This window comes from Notamacropus eugenii, chromosome 4 (genome assembly GCF_028372415.1).
Source record: "Notamacropus eugenii isolate mMacEug1 chromosome 4, mMacEug1.pri_v2, whole genome shotgun sequence".
Classification (NCBI taxonomy): domain Eukaryota; kingdom Metazoa; phylum Chordata; class Mammalia; order Diprotodontia; family Macropodidae; genus Notamacropus; species Notamacropus eugenii.
In genome coordinates, this window is record NC_092875.1 from 287,575,357 (window position 1) to 287,592,091 (window position 16,735).

At 36.4% G+C, this 16,735-nt stretch overlaps 1 protein-coding gene across 3 annotated transcripts in view; it reads right to left on the minus strand.

Annotated features, from left to right (window-relative positions):
* CPA6 (carboxypeptidase A6) overlaps positions 1 to 16,735 on the minus strand; it is a 365,360-nt gene that overhangs the window by 102,305 nt on the left and 246,320 nt on the right. For 2 of the 3 annotated variants that reach the window (XM_072604783.1, XM_072604785.1), the window contains exon 3: positions 9,663 to 9,787. In XM_072604783.1, the coding sequence (XP_072460884.1) occupies positions 9,663 to 9,787 (125 nt within the window). Of the gene's footprint in view, positions 1 to 9,662; positions 9,807 to 16,735 lie in introns of all 3 variants that reach the window. The other variant, XM_072604784.1, reaches the window with a different exon arrangement.

Consider the following 16,735-nt stretch of genomic DNA (forward strand, 5'->3'; position numbering starts at 1 on the left):
CTAGGCCCATAGATTATGGGAGGATCAAAGGACTGACAATACACCCCCCCATCCCAACTGGAAGAAGAGAACTACCTTGACAAAGAGCTCAAAAGTCAAGTAAATGGCTAGGGAAATGAGCAAAAATTAGAGAAAGAATAAGACTACAGAATCTTACTTAGGTGACAAGGAAGACCAAAATATGCAAACAGAAGAAGACGTTAAAGTCAAAGTTCCTATATCCAAAGCCTCCAAGAAAAATATGAATTGGTCTCAGGCCATGGAAGAGCTCAGAAAGGATTTTGAAAGTCAAGTAAGAGAAGTAGAGCAAAAATTGGGAAGAGAAATGAGAGTGATGCAAGAAAATCATGAAAAATGAGTCAACTGCTTGCTAAAAGTGACACAAAAGAAAATGAAGAAAATAACACCTTAAAATAGACTAAGACAAATGGCAAAAGAGATTCAAAAAGCCACTGGGGAAAAGAATGTCTTAAAAAGCAGAATTGACCAGATGGAAAAGGAAATCCAAAAGCTTACTGAAGAAAAGAATTCCTTAAAGATTAGAATGGAGCAGATGGAAACTAATCACTATGAAAAATCAAGAAATTATAAAATAAAGTCAAAGGAATGAAAAAATAGCAGACAATGTGAAATATCTCATTGGAAAAACAACTGACGTAGAAAATAGATCTGAGGGAGACAATTTAAAAATTATTGGACTACTTGAAAGCCATGATGAAAAAAGAGACTAGACATCATCTTTCAAGAAATTATCAAGGAAAACTGCCCTGATATTCTAGAATTAGAGAGCAAAATAGATATTGAAAGAATCCACAGATTACCTCCTGAAAGAGATCCCAAAAGGAAAACTCCTAGGAATATTGTAGCCAAATTCCAGAATTCCCAGGTCAAGGAGAAAATATTGCAAGCAGCCTGAAAGAAACATTTCAAGTATTGTGGAAACACAATCAGGGTAACACAAGATCTAGCAACTTCTACATTAAGGGATCAAAGAGATTGGAATATGATATTCCAGAGGTCAAAGGAGCTAGGATTAAAACTAAGAATCATCTACCCAGAAAAACTTAGTATGATACTTCAGGGGAAAAATGGACATTCAATGAAATAAGGGACTTTCAAGCATTCTTGATTAAAAGACCAGAATGGAATAGAAAATTTGACTTTCAAATATAAGTATCAAGAGAAGCATGAAAAGGTAAACAGGAAAGAAAAATCATAAGGGAATTATGAAAGTTGAAATGTTTATATTCCTACATGGAAAGAGAATATTTGTAACTCTTGAGACTTTTCTCAGTTATTAGGGTAGTTGGAGGGATTATATACCTATTGACAGAGAACACAGGGTGAGTTGAATATGAAGGGATGATATCAAAAAAAATAAAATTAAGGGGTGAGAAAGGAATATACTGGGAGGAGGAAGGGAGAAATAGAATGGGGTAAATTATCTCTCACATAAAAGAGACCAGAAAAAGCTTTTACAATGGGAGGGGAAGAAGGGGGAGGTAAGGGGGAAAAGTGAACCTTACTCTCATCAGATATGACTCAAGAAGGGAATATCATGTACACAAAATTGGGTATAAAAATCTATCTCACATGACAGGAAAGTAGGTGGGAAAGCGGAATGATAGAAGGGAGGCAAAATGGGTGGAGGGAGTAATTAGAAGTAAGTCCTTTTTGAGGTGGGACAGGATCAAAAGAGAAAAAGGAATAAACAGGAGGCAGGATAGCATGGAGGGTAATATAGTTAGTCTTTCACAATATGACTGTTATGGAAATATTTTGCATGACTACATATGTATAACCTATATCAATTTTCATGCCTTCTCAGTACGGATGGGTGGAGAGGAAGGGAGAGAAGTTGGAACTCAAAGTTTTAAAAATGAATGTTAAAAATTGTTTTTGCATGCAAATGGGAAACAAGATTGCAGTCAATGGGGTATAGAAATCTATCTTGCCCTACAAGAAAATACAGAGGAGGAGAATGAGAGAAGGGTGAGGTGTGATAGAAAGGAGGGCAGATTGAGGGAAAGGGTAACTGGAATGCATGATGTCTTTGGGTGAGGGGAGGGGAGAGGTGGGTAGAAAATTTGGAACTCAAAATCTTGTGGAAGTGAGTGTTGAAAACTAAAAATAAATAAATAAATTAATTTAAAAAATTATTTTTCCCCAATAGCCTGTAAAAACAATTTTTAACATTTATTTTAAAAAATTTTTGAGTTCTAAATTCTCACCTTTCCACCTACTTTCCCCCATTGAGAAAGCAACCAATTTGTTACAGCTTATACATATGCAGTTATATGATACATATTTCCATATTAGACTTATTGTGAAAGAAAAAACAGACCAAAAAAAAAAAACCAAACAAAACCCAAACCAAAAAATAAAGAAAGTGAAAAATAGTATGGTTTGATCTACATTTAAACTCCATTAGTTTTTTCTCTTGAAGTGGGTAGTATATTTTTATTCTGAGTCCTTTGGAATTGTCTTGGATCATTGTATCACTGAGAATAGCTGTTATTCACAACTGATCACTGTACAATATTGCTATCCTATGTAAAATGATCTCATTCTGTTCACTTCACTATGCATCAGCTCATGTAAATCTTTCCAAGTTTTCTGAAATCATCCTGCTCATCATTTCTTATAGCACAATAGTACAGTACAATCATATACCACAACTTGTTCAGTCATTCCCCAATTGATGGGTATTACCTCAATATCCAATTCTCTGCCACCACTTAAAAAGCTGCTATAAATGTTTTTGTACAAATAGCTTCTTTCCCCTGCCTCCCACCCTTATTTTATCTATTTGGGTTGCAGACCTAGTAGTGGTTTTACTGGGACAAAGGGTATGCACAGTTTTATAACCCTTTGGGCACAGATCAGAATTGCTCTCCAGAATGGATGAATCAGTTCACCACTTCACCAACAGTGTCCCAATTTTCTCACATCCCCTCCAACACTTGCAATTTTCCTTTTCTGTCATATTATCTAATATGATACATGTGAGGTGGTACCTCAGGGTTGTTTTAATTTACATTTCTCTAATCAATAGTGATTTAGAGCATTTTTTATATGACTATAGATAGCTTTGATTTCTTCATATGAAAAATGCCTACTTGTCTTTTTACCATTTATCAATTGGGAAGTGATCTGTATTCTTATAAATACAACTCAGTTCTCTATATGCTTTAGAAAGAGGTCTTTATCAGAGATGCCGGCTATAAAAATAGCTTTCTGATTTCTTTCCAATCTTAGTCACATTGCCTTTATTTGTGTAAAACCTTTTAAATTTAATGTAATCAACACTATTCTTTTATACCTTGTAATGCTCCCTATCTCTTGTTTAGTCATAAACACTTCCCTTATCCGTAGATCTGACATGCAAACTTTTCCATGCTTCTCTAATTCACCTGTGGTATCATCCTTTATGTCTAAATCATATACCCATTTTGACCTTCTCTTGGTATACAGTGTGAGATGTTGGTATATACCTAGTTTCTGCCAAATTTTTCCAGTTTTCCCAGTGGTTTTTGTCGAATAATGTGTTCTTGTCCCAAAAGTTGGGATTTTTACATTTATCAAACACTAGATTGCTATGGTCATTTACTAGTGTGTATTCTATACCTAATTTATCCCACTGATCCACCACTCCATTTCTTAGCCAGTGTCAGATTGTTTTGATGATAACTGCTTTATAATGCAGTTTGAAATCTGATATGGCTAGGCCACCTTCCTTCATGTTTTTTTTTCATTAATTCCCTTGATATTCTTGTTGTTTTTTTCTTCCAGATGAAGTTTGCTATTATTTTTCTAGATCTATAAATTTGATTGGTATAACACTGAATAAGTAAATTAAGCTAGGTAGAATTGTCATTTTTTTATTATATAAGCTTGGCCTACCATATTGCCAAGGCAATATTCACAGCACCGAGGACAACTATGAATATGCTGGTGTAGTTCTGAATCACGAAGTATAACAAACTCTCCATATAGGAGGCAAAAGAAAAATATTTATTCAGGTACCAGAAAGCCAAATCCTTCATAGTAACCAAGAAGTCAATACACATTAGCACTGCAGGGGACAAAGCCATTCCCAAGCACTTCCCCCGTCCCACCTTCCCACAAATACTCATCAGTCTAGTTGTTCTCCCTGCCTGTGTCCTCTCCTCCCTTCACCCTAACTGCTTGTAATGGCAAGTAAAATAGTATGTTTTGCTGTTTTTGTTTTTAGTATAATTAAGAAATATAATGCCTCTATTTGAATGTGACTGAGGAGGATCTTTCCCATCCATTGTTGGGCCTGGGAAGATTTGTAAGAAGGTCCATGCCTTTTATTAATGAGGCACTGGTTCTCAAGGGATGTGATGCCCTCTGATTCTAAAAAGTATATAAAGACTCTGAGGTGCAGGTTTTATTTTGGGAATTACTGACTGGAAGTGTTTGTCCAGATGAGGACTCTGAGAAGCTGAATGGGAAAGATCTTCCCACTTAAATTACCATTATATTTGGCCCCAATATCTTTCATATTCATTACACAGGTCAGTGGGGCAATTGGTATATGAGTACAATGCACATGCAAATGGCATAACAGCAAATATTGCACAATAGCAAAGATTGCTATTCAACTTATTGTCCCTACTATGACACCAACTGAAGATCTGGTACTAGCAAAATGGCTGGCCATTTAGGAGTCCAGGCTACACACCAGTTGCCTAAGATATTGCTTATTTTCTGTTATCCCTGTTACAGTTCTGTTGATACTGGTTGCCTCACTGACCTACGTAATGAATATGAAAGATCTTGGGGCAGATTGTAATGGCAATTTAAATGGGAAGATCTTTCCTGTTCATTAATGACCTGCTTAGATCACACGGAAACCTAAGTCACATGTGGTGAGAGGAGTTTGTGGAATAGGTGGAACAGGAAAGATGGAGCAGAGCTGAAAGGAAGTTAGAGAGAAATCAGAGCTCAGAAAGGCAGTTGGCTAGCATGAGTGAGAGAGTTTATTTGTGATTTGTTAAAGGGATCTAGTTTGTGGGAAGCTTAACAGAGGGAAGGCTTGAGTATAATATTGCCCTCTGCATTGTTATTGTGTATATATTCTTTGTTACTATGATGGATTTTGATTTCTAGTGTTGGGATTTGACTTTTTTGTGTTTGAATAAATGTTTTGGTTCTGTCTTCCAAGTAGAGAGTCTGTTGTATCTTGGGATTCATAATTGTGCTGGCATATTCATGGCTGCTGTAGGTGCTGTGAATATCACATTGGTGCTACATCTACCCATGAGCAATTAATATTTTTCCAATTGTTTAGATCTAACTTTGTGTGAAAAATGTTTTGTAATTGTGTTTCTATAGTTTCTGGGTTTATCTTGGCAGGTAGACTCTCAAGTATTTTATATTGACTACAATTATTTAAATGGAATTTCTCTTTCTGTCTCTTGCTGCTGGACTTTGTTGGTAATATATAGAAATGTGATGATTTATTTGAGTTTATTTTATATACTGCAACTTTGCTAAAGTTTTTAATTATTTCAACTAGTTTTTTAAATTGATTTCTAGAATTCTTTTTGTGCTCCATCATTTCATTTGCACAAAGTGGCAGTTTTGTTTTCTTGTTGCCTTTCTAATTCCTTCAATTTTTTTCTTCTCTTATTGCTATAGCTAACATTTCTAGCACTCTATTAGAATAATAACAGTGATAATGGGCATCCTTGCTTTAGCCTGATTTCATTGTCCATTATAGACAATATTTGCTGATGATTTTGGATAGATACTTTAATTTTTATAGTTATATTTCAATATAGTTGGTTTACTTTGTACTTGTATCCATATTTTTTTTATGTTTTGAAAACAAAATTCTGAGGTGTTTATTGACTTTGCCAGATTGGTCTAGTGGAAAAGAAATTAGAATTAGAGACATTCAGATATTGCAGGATGTTAGGCAAGTCACAGCTTCTTAAGACCTCATTTTCTTCATCTATAGAGTAGATGGATTAATTGATCTCGAAGTTCTCTTCTACCTGTTATAGCATATGAGTCTGATGATGGAGTAGTGAAATGAAGATTATGTTGGTTGAGTTAGAACAGTACAGAATTTGTAGTGAGAAGACCTGAATTTACCCCTAGCTCTTGTCACTTGCTACCTATGTGATCACTTTATGTCTCTGGGACCCTCATCTGTAAAATGTAAGGGAGTGGGGCAAGATGATCTCCAAGGTCCTTTCTAGCACAAAATCCTATAATCAGTCATGGATTTCCTTCTGCACTTTGGTGTCTACCAACCCACAACCTCCCTATCTGATGACTACATCAGTGACTCTCCTTTAAGTATTCCTCAGTACTCGCTGGCTTTCCCTATGACCCTAAGCCCTGATGGGAAAGTGAAGAAAGGAAGAAGGCCTATTAATTTAAGGCTATATAAAATGCTAATTTAATCATAAAAATCAATAAAAAAGAACCTTTTAAAGCAGTAAATGAAATATCTCTCATCTCATATAGAGGCAGTACCTGCTGTTTGAGGTGTAGCCATATGAGGTTACGTTATTTTGAGTACAAGAAAATGAATATTGCTATTCATGAAATACATTTCTACAGAGCACAGGATAATCTTGCTTTTGAAAGTACCCAAGACAGAAATAACAGAAGTCTATTGAAATCATCTCCTGCTACTAAACCTGTAAGACTTAATTGACTTTTATGTGTTATTATCTTGGGACTTGCAAAATGAATAATTCTAAGTGATTTTAACTCCATAAGGAGAAAACTGTGATTTAAAAACACTTCTTGGTGTTTATTACATTTTTTTTCCCAAACTCTGTTCTCTGGGATATAAAGTGAGATATTTTATGCTCCATCTGTTCCACCTGACCTATATTTACTTACAGGAAACCATCTCTTGTTACACAAACAGGTCTATTCTTTTATATTATACTATAATTAATGAAGCATGCAAAACCTCTCAATTACATGTTCCAGTAAGAGTAACAACCTTTCCCCTTCCTGCCAGGTAGACATACAATAACCACAGACCACCAGACCTGCAGCAGTAACCACAATATTTCTAATAAGGACTATAACTTTATGTGCTTTAGAGACTCTAGTTAGGCCTAGGAACTCAATTAATATGTCTTCTTGGAGATTGCACATACTGGTTGCCTGTCATTCCCATTTTTTACTTATTTTCCATCTCTCCTTCTCTAGTGGCTCATTTCCTACTGTCTAAAACATCTTCCGTGTCCTGAAACCAACCTTGATTTGACCCTTCCATTCCCACTATTGTCGTATATCTCTTCTGCCTTTTTTTAAAGCTGAGCTATAGTTAAAAGGTGGTCTGCAATAGGTATCTCCACTTTCCTCTCACTCCTTAAAATCTGGCTTCCAACCTTATCATTCCTATTTTCTCTCTCTCTCTCATATATATATATATATATATATATATATATATATATATATATATATATAGATAGATAGATAGATAGATAGATAGATAGATAGATAGATAGATATAGATATAGATATAGATATAGATAGATAGATAGACATAGATATAGATATATATGTAAACTACTCTCTCTTCAAATTTACAAATGATGTCTAAATTGCTAAATCCAGTGCTCTTTTTTCAATTAATCCTCATTTACCTTAACCTCTCTGTAACCTTTGACCTTGTTGACTACTCCTTCTTCCTGGATACTCTCTTTTGTCTAGGTTTTAAGGACACCACTCTCTCCTGGTTTTCTTTCTACTTATCCTTCTTTCCCTTTCACTAGATCCTCCTTCACATTATGGCCTCTACCCTGTAGGTGAACCTCAGAGTTCTGTTCTGAGTCCTCTTTTCTTCTACTTGGTGATTTCATCATCTCTCATGCATTTAATTACAGTCTCTAAACTGATGATTCTCAAATTGATTTTTTCCACCCCAATCTCTCTGCTGAACTCTAAACTAGACTCTTCAACTGTCTTTCAGACATCTCAAGCTGGATTTTCAGTAGATATCTTAAATTCAATTTATCCAAAAGAGAACTCATTATCTTTATCCCTAAACCCTATCTGCTTCCTACTTTCCTTATTAGTGTAGAGGATAACACCATCCTTCCAGTCATTCAGACTCATAACCTAGGAGTCATCCTAGATTCCTCACTATTCAAGCTATTGCCAAGACCTGAAGATTTGACTTTTGCTACATCTCTTGAATACCTCCCCCCTTCTTTTTTCTGCCACTGCCACCACTCTAGTGCAAGCCCTCATCAACTCATGCCTGGATTTTTGCAAAAGCATGCTTATGTGTCTGTCTGCCTCAAGTCTCTCCCCACTGCAATCCATCCTCCTTTCAGCTACTAAAGAGTTTTTTCTAAAATGTAGGTTTGATCATGTCACACCCACTACCTCCTCCTTCTCCCTTTGCCCCTCAGTAAACTTCAGTGGATTCTAGGAGCAAATTCAAATACTCTGTTTGGCACTCATAGCTCTTTACAATCTAGCCCCTTCCTACCTTTTTGCTCTTCTTATACCTTATTCCCTTCCACATACTTTTTGATCCAGTGATACTGACCTCCTGGCTGTTCCATGAACAAGACTCTCTCTTTATCGTCTTTGGGCATTTTCTCTGTCTGTCCCTCATGCCTGTAATGCTTTCCTCCCTTGCTCTACCTACTGACATCACTAAACTCCTTTAAGTCTCTACTAACAACCCACCAGAATCTATAGGAAGCTTTCACCAACCCTTCTAATTCCAGTGCCTTCTCTCTATTAAATATTTCTTATTTATCCTTGTTTTGCACATATTTGTTTGTATGTTGTCTCCCTTTTAAGATTATAAGCTCCTTGAGAGCAGGGCCTGTGTATTGCTTTTTGTATCCCTGATGCTTAGCAGGTACCTGGCACACACTAGAAACTTAATGAATGTTTATTGATTGATTGATCATATACTTACAAAATATGTCTGAGTCTATATATAATACAGTTACCATCATCATCATTATAGTAGATCTTATCTTTAAGGTTTGTAAAGCACTTTATGTAGATTATTTTCTTTGATCTTTACAACAGCTCTATGAGGTAGGTTCTATTATTACTCCCATTTTACCAATGAAATAATTGAGATTCAAGGAGATCATGTGACTTTCCCAAATGTCATACAGGTAGTAAGTGTCTGGGACAGGATTTGAACTTATATCCTCTGACTACAGAGATGATGACAATTGTATGTTACAGCCTCCCTTCTTAAGTGATTAATCCAGGACCAAAGAGCTAGTAAATATTTGAGGTGTAAGGAAAGAAGAAACCAAATAGATATTTACTAAGTACTTACTATGTGCCAAGCACTATGCTAATCACTTTACAATCCCTATAAAAACACTGAGAGGTAGGTGTTATTATTATCCCTATTTTGTAATTCAGAAAAGTGAGACAGATAGAGATTAAATAACATGATCAGGGTCCAACCACTAAAAGTATCTGAGGCTGGATTTGAACTTCCTGATTTTAGCTCTCTCCACTCTACCACCTAGTTACATAGGTGAAATTCAAACCCAGATTTTCCTGACTTGAAGTCAAATGTTCTATCCATAGCCCTACACTGATTCAAACAGATTCAGATCAGTGTTAGATGGTAGATCCCACCAAAAGTTTTCATAGAAAGGAAAGAGGAAGCTTACGTGTACTGGATGTTGGCTTGTTGTAAGAAGGCTAACAGGATTTGGGAGCCATTTTGGGGGATATGGACATCTGTAACCGTTCCTTCCGAGACATAGGAGATGCTGCTGGGCTGCCAGAGGTCCACCTGTAGTGCAGGAACCAACCTGTAATTCATATTCAATGTAGGTAGGGAAAAATCCATGTCATAATGTCAAACGTATCTTGTTTATATATCATAACAAACAAAACATTGAATTCAGACATTATCCTTGGATCAGAGGCTTTTTTTTAGTCTGAAGAAATTTCAGCCAGTTAACATATTTCAATCACCAAGCCTTTCTCTGATTGTTTAATAGGCTCCAAATTATGTCATGTTATATTACGGCAGTTAGGTGGTACAGTGGATAGAGTTAGAGAACTAACTTCTTTAATTCAGAAATGGCCTCAGATAGCTGTGTGACCCTGGGCAAGTCCCTTAACCCATTTTGCCTCAGTTTTCTCATCTGTAAAATGAGCTGGAGAAGGAAATGGCAAATCACTCTAGTATCTTTGCCAAGAAAACCTCAAATGGGGCCACAAAGAGTTGGACATGATTGAACAACAAGAAATTATGTCATCTCCATAAAACAGTTAATCATACATAGCATGGTAATAACTTTAAGACTGGGATTCTGAGGCTACATGAAAATGTCAGAGAAAAATAGTTTTTTTGAAAAACAGGTGATGACTTGAAAATGTTTCTTTAATTTAAAATGATGGGAAATAATAACGCTTTTTATTTTGCAAAGAGTTCATTCCTTTGGTCATGCTCAGTATATGCAAAATTGTGAAGCAGACAAATCTTTCTTTCCTTTTCCCTTTTCAACTGTCTGGCCAGATTCCAAGCGGAGCTTGATCTCTGCTAAAATATAAGTTAATAGGACTTTAGATGTTATACCTCTCCTAGGGATATTTCTATTTTTAGGATACTCTTGAAAAACTCTTTAATATCCAAGGAAATTAATCTTTACTAATGACATTTCAGTTTGATGAGGGAAATATTATGGGCAGAAATACCCTCCCTATAATTCAAATTGCACAATATTTAACTGCTTATGTGAAGCCAAGGAATTCATTCAAATTGTTAATCCAATAATCATAGAAAATCAAAGAATTGTAGGCCTGGAAGAAATTTTTGCAAGGTTATTTGGTCCACCTGATGGTTTTGGACAGAAATGCATCTAAGACGGAGTCTATGTTAGTTTGTTATTTCTATAATTATTATGGTTATTGTTGCATATTATGATCTCATTTTTGAACATATACACACTATTTCAAATATTTTATGATCATATCATGATTACATGTTTTTTCTTGCTCTTTTCATCACTCCAAATAAATTGATTTCTGCCATATGATAATTGAATACTGATATTAAATTCTACCTCAGATTTTTTATTTCTGAGTGAAGTAATCTCAAATCATTTCATCTTTTCTTTCATACTCATTTCTCTAGCACTTTAATCATCTTAGTGAATCTTCTCTAAACTCATTCCTATGAGTTGGATTTTTTAGGAAGTAATAGTTATGATCATACCTACATTCAAATGGAAAGAAGAAAAATGGTGCTTTAGTTGGTGAAATGCTCTTAGTCCTTGGTAAGATGAAACTACAAATAGAGGACCAAGTCTGTTGATTCACTTAATAAATATGTATTAAGAACTTGACCCACGCATGACAAGAACCAAGGGAGATGCGAAACGAAGTGAGACACTGTTCCTAACTCAAGGAGTTTTTGATCTGGTATATCATCAAGTTCTTTCTAATCCCTATGATAGCTTATTAAATGTATAAAACATGCATAATGTGATCCTAGAGAAGGTTGCCTGCTGGTTGCAGGGGTTGGGAAACTTTAGCCTCAAGGCCATATGTGGCTTTCTAAGTCCTTGGATGCTGCCTTTTGACTGAGTCTAAGTTTTACAGAACAAATCTTTTTATTAAGGGGATTTGTTCTGCGAAGTTTGAATTTAGTCAAAGGGCTGCACTTGAGGACCTAGAGGGCCACATATGGTTTTGAGGTCACAGGTGCTTCCATCCCTGAGCTAAAGGCTTTCTGTGTTTCCCTCCCTTAATTGCCCCAAAGAGATCTTTGGCTAGACTTTAAGATATGAGGGCATAATTCTGAATGACAAGATAACTCCTTCCAAGTTAAAGGACAATGGGGAGGGGTAAAGGAGAAGCCACTTGGACTGGAGAAGGGATGTCAGGGTGAAGCTGGAGACAAGAGCATGCAAGAGCCAGAGAGATGGGGAATGGTAGAGAATGATATGTGCTATTAGGAGGGGGCACTGGGACTTGTCATGTCAGACAGAGGCATGTCAGACAGATCTTTTGTTGCTGAAAATTCCATTTGGTCTTCAGGTAGAGTCTGGAAATTCCTGCCCCTCCCCTCAACTTTTCTCTTGCTTTTCTGAGTTCACGTCTCTTTGAGTCTAATTACTCTCCCTCTACCCCACTTTTCCCTCTAGGGAGCCTGTTCCTTAAAAAAGTTGTTTCTCTTGCTGTTAAAAGTATATTCTATCTCTTAAACTGGCAATAACATTATTAACCAGTTGCATCGCTAAACTATGTATATATTTTGAGAATGGAAGAGGAAATTTAGAGGTGCTTCCTTGGGAAAAGGATAGAGACTTAAAACTACAATATTTTACCAGAATTTGATCTCTGGTTGGAGGCTCAATGCTACAGAACAGAGTTGTTGATTTATTTTTTATTTATGTTTATTTATGTTTATTTATTTTTACAACTTTTCTAGGAAAAATACACTGGACATCCATAGGCAATGAGTCATCAGTGTTGTAACTGTGACTAATCGGGCTGCTAATGTGGTGGGGTCACTGAAATATTGTTTTCCATTTACCCCCCCTAAAGTCCATTTTGAAAGGAAACATTCTAGAAGGGGAGGTGCTCAGAAAGTAACTGGAGGTGGATGGAAGAAGGAAATCGTGCTTCAACCTACAAAACAGAGCAGATGAATTAAGGGTGACTAACAGCCTTAACTGACTGCTTTTCCTCAGCAGAGCCTCACTTCACTAACTCCATGCTGCTCATGGATGGGATTGATTGTTTGTAGGAAAATAGCCCAGAAAAAATCCATCCTAAAGTATGATTTGGAAATAGCTTGTGATCTTGGCACCTTTCTAATAAAACTTCAGGTGGTAAATTCTCAGGAAGAAGCCATGCTACAATGGGATCAATGAAAAATAATCTCAAGAATTGTAACATCATGCAAAATCATGCTGAAATGTAAAGAGAGGAGGAATGACAAGCACAAGAGAAAGGGAGGCAGTTGTAGGCAACATAAGTAAAAGAGGATTGGTGCATAAACATTTGTCAGTATTTTTACAACACTGTTTTGAAGAGATTGTGCTCTGACAGAGAGACCTGAGTATCCTGGTCTGTTGGGCAGATATGTGCAGATACGTACACATAGGGAGAAAGGTAACTTACTAGGTTATCACAGAGTGATGAAAATATCCTTTTAGGATACATAGCTCCTTTCTTTTTGCCCTCTAAAATCCCATGCTTACTGAGCAGCATTCTGGTTACTGATTAGACTTGGCAGGTGCTTTGATAAGGGATATCCTGGTCGGTGACCAAGGGTATCTATTCTAGGCTTTTGTAGCAGATAGTTTTCAGGGTAAATTAATGTACTGACAAAATTACAGGATCTCAAAGTTGGAAATGAACTCAGCTTAATGGTGTAATTCAGTCTTTGCTTGAGACATAGGGACAGGAAAAACATTGCCTCTGGAGAAAACTGGCCACATTTTGGGGTAGCTGTAATTGTTAGAACTATTTGCATTGCATCTAAAGCTGCCTCATTCAACTTTCACCCACTGTTCTTGCTTCCATCTCATGGACCTGAAAGGACCAAGTACAACTCCTTATCTACATGCAGTCCTTCTAACACTTTCATGTAACTACTAGGGTTCCCTTGAGTCACTTCAGGATATATACCCAAAATTCCTTCCATTGAACCTCATATGGTAAGGTCCCTACTCCCCTCAACATTCCAGTTGCCTTGCCCCAGATGTGTTCAATTTTATCAAAGTTCTTTCTAAAATGGAGTGTTCAGAACTCACCACAATGGACATGATCTGTATCAAAGTTCTTTCTAAAATGGAGTGTTCAGAACTCACCACAATGGACATGATCTGTATCAAAGTTGTTTCTAAAATGGAGTATTCAGAACTCACCATAATGGACATGATCTGACCAAGGCAGCACAGAGTAGAACCATTACCTCCTTCATTATGAATACCGTCTCTCTTGATGACATCTGTGTTTGCAGGAGATTATTTTGGCTATCTTATTACACCATTGATTTGATGTGATTTCTTAGCATAAACAAAATTTGTTTTATAAATCAATCTCTTGAGAATTTGACTACCATAAGTCAGTTGTCCAGGACTAGATCACCTTGGGGTGAGTTGATAAAATTGAGTTTCTGAACCCACATATGTCATTACCCTATGAGCATCTGCCTAAAACAGCTTGTTGACTACATAGTCATCTAACAATATTCCACTGGAAAAAGACTCTCTTTTCAAATGCATTAGAGGTTTGTTTGTTTTAACATCCTGTTTCACCAGTATAATCATCATGTACTTATATTCAAATATGTTTTTCAGTAGGGAAATAAAGGATAAGAAAAACAAAGAAAAAATACTTCAGATTCTATTTTTTTCTGGCTTTAAGAAGAGAATGCTTAATTCTTTCTTCATATTGTGAGATTAAGATAAAATAAATCAGGTTTAGGGAATAAGATTATGAGCAATAAATATTTTTAAAAGAATAAGGAGATTGAGGAATAAATTGGCACAGAAGCCAGATTCCTTGTTTACAGTTAGATTGATAATCATTTCTTAGAAATAAGTGAAAATTTCTCATTAGGATTCATTTAGACTTGAGTTTCCGGTTATCTGTACTTCTCTACAACGTATACACTTTTGTCTGATGTCTTATGAGCACTCAGAACCACTTTTAGTAAGCAAAGAAATAATAATACTTCTGATGCAGATAGCGCAGGAGGGGCATAATAAATAAAATAGAACAACTGTCCTGGAGGGTCTATGTTTTAGATGTGGTAGGGAACTTTGGGGCCTCGTACAATTTCGTAACAGATGGTCTGCCTTTCAGCTGCCTGAGACAACACTGAAATTTAGACTAGGATTGTCCTATTTTCTATTTATTTTTATGTTAACTTGTAAAAACTGTTCTTAGGTAGGCCACCAAGGTATAGCGAATAGGGAATTCCTTTTTCTAGAAGAAAATTATGAGACCTCGCCTTAATCCTACCTTTCCATAGATGCATAAATATAAAATGTAGAGACATTAAAATGTACCCTGCCTAATCAGTCTCTAAAAAGTAGGTTTTGGGCTGCTCTCACTCTCAGTGGGCCTACTTCCTAGATTTCATGGCTGTGGATTTGACTTTCTGGTTTCTTCCATTTATTCAGGCAGAATATTTCAAAGTGGCAATTCAAATATTCTCATATCCTGGGATCCCTGGGTGTGTGAATGTTCCCAAAAGAACAGGTGAGAGTTCAAATTGTGATCCTGATTGACCTCTGGGGACCACTGACTTGGGAGTGGTGATCTTGTGTCAAGTTTCTTAATTCATTATCTCAGCAGGTAGCTTGAAATCTGAAGCTTCATATACATGGTTGTTTATTTTATTGCCTCAAGAATGGCAGCATTTCATTAGTTTTCACACTTCACTGAAGTAAGAACTCTGTACTGTCAACCAGATGCTGTGATCTCATCAGAGATTTTGGCAAGGAAGCTGAAAGGCCTCTTGTTACTCTACAAAAGGCAAAAAAATGCATTGACTAGCAAGCAACAGGGGAGTAAATTAATCATTAACATTAGCATAAATCCAAAGATGAAATGATATTAACTCAGTCCAGAAGAAAAATTCCTTGGCAACATAAGTTCCAATAAAATGGAATTATTATCATTAGCAACGGTTTTATCCTACTGTAGACTACTTATTCTTGCTGTCAGAAATATCACTAGTATGTTGGGTTTTGAAGGTTCTGATAAATTTTATTTATTCAACAAGCATTAATTCAATACATTCCATATATGAAGCACTCTACTAGGTTTTGAGGACAGACAGAAAAAAGCACAACAGTTCTTACCCTCAAGAGGTTTATTATCTCCTGGGGGAAATAATATTAAACACTTCAGGCTTCAGTTTACTGATCTAAAAAATGATGGTGTTGAAGTGGATGACCTCTGAGATTCCTTCTGGCTCTAAATTTATTATTTCTGAGCTCTGAGCACAGGAGTTAACAGATCCTCTTATGTGGCTACCAAGTTTTTATTTATTCTTTTTTTTTTAACTATTAAATTTATTTATTTAACTTTTAACATTCATTTTCACAAAATTTTGGGTTCCAAATTTTCTCCCCATTTGTTCCCTCCCCCCACCCCAAAACACTGAGCATTCTAATTGCCCCATCACCAATCTGCCTTCTCTTCTATCATCCCTCCCTTCCCTTGTCTCCATCTTTTCTTTTGTCCTGTAGGACCAGATAACTTTCTATACTCCATTACCTGTATTTCTTATTTCCTAGTAGCAAGAACAGAACTCGACAGTTGTTCCTAAAACTTTGAGTTCCAACTTCTCTTCATCCCTCCCTCCCCATCCATTCCCTGTGGGAAGGCAAGCAATTCAATATAGGCCATATCTGTGTAGTTTTGCAAATGACTTCCATAATAGTCATGTTGTGTAAGACTAACTATATTTCCCTCCATCCTATCCTGCCCCCCATTGCTTCTATTCTCTCTTTTGAACCTGTCCCTCCCCAAGAGTGTTGACTTCAAATTGCTCCCTCCTCCCATTGCCCTCCCTTTGATCATCACCCCCACCCTGTTTATCCCCTTCTCCCCCACTTTCCTGTATTGTAAGATAGGTTTTCATACCAAAATGAGTGTGCATTTTATTCCTTCCTTTGGTCGCCATTTACAGTTGACTACTTCACAATTTTGCCTGGGGTTGTCTCTGGCACCCTCCAATGTATGCATTTCTCCCCAACTCTAACCT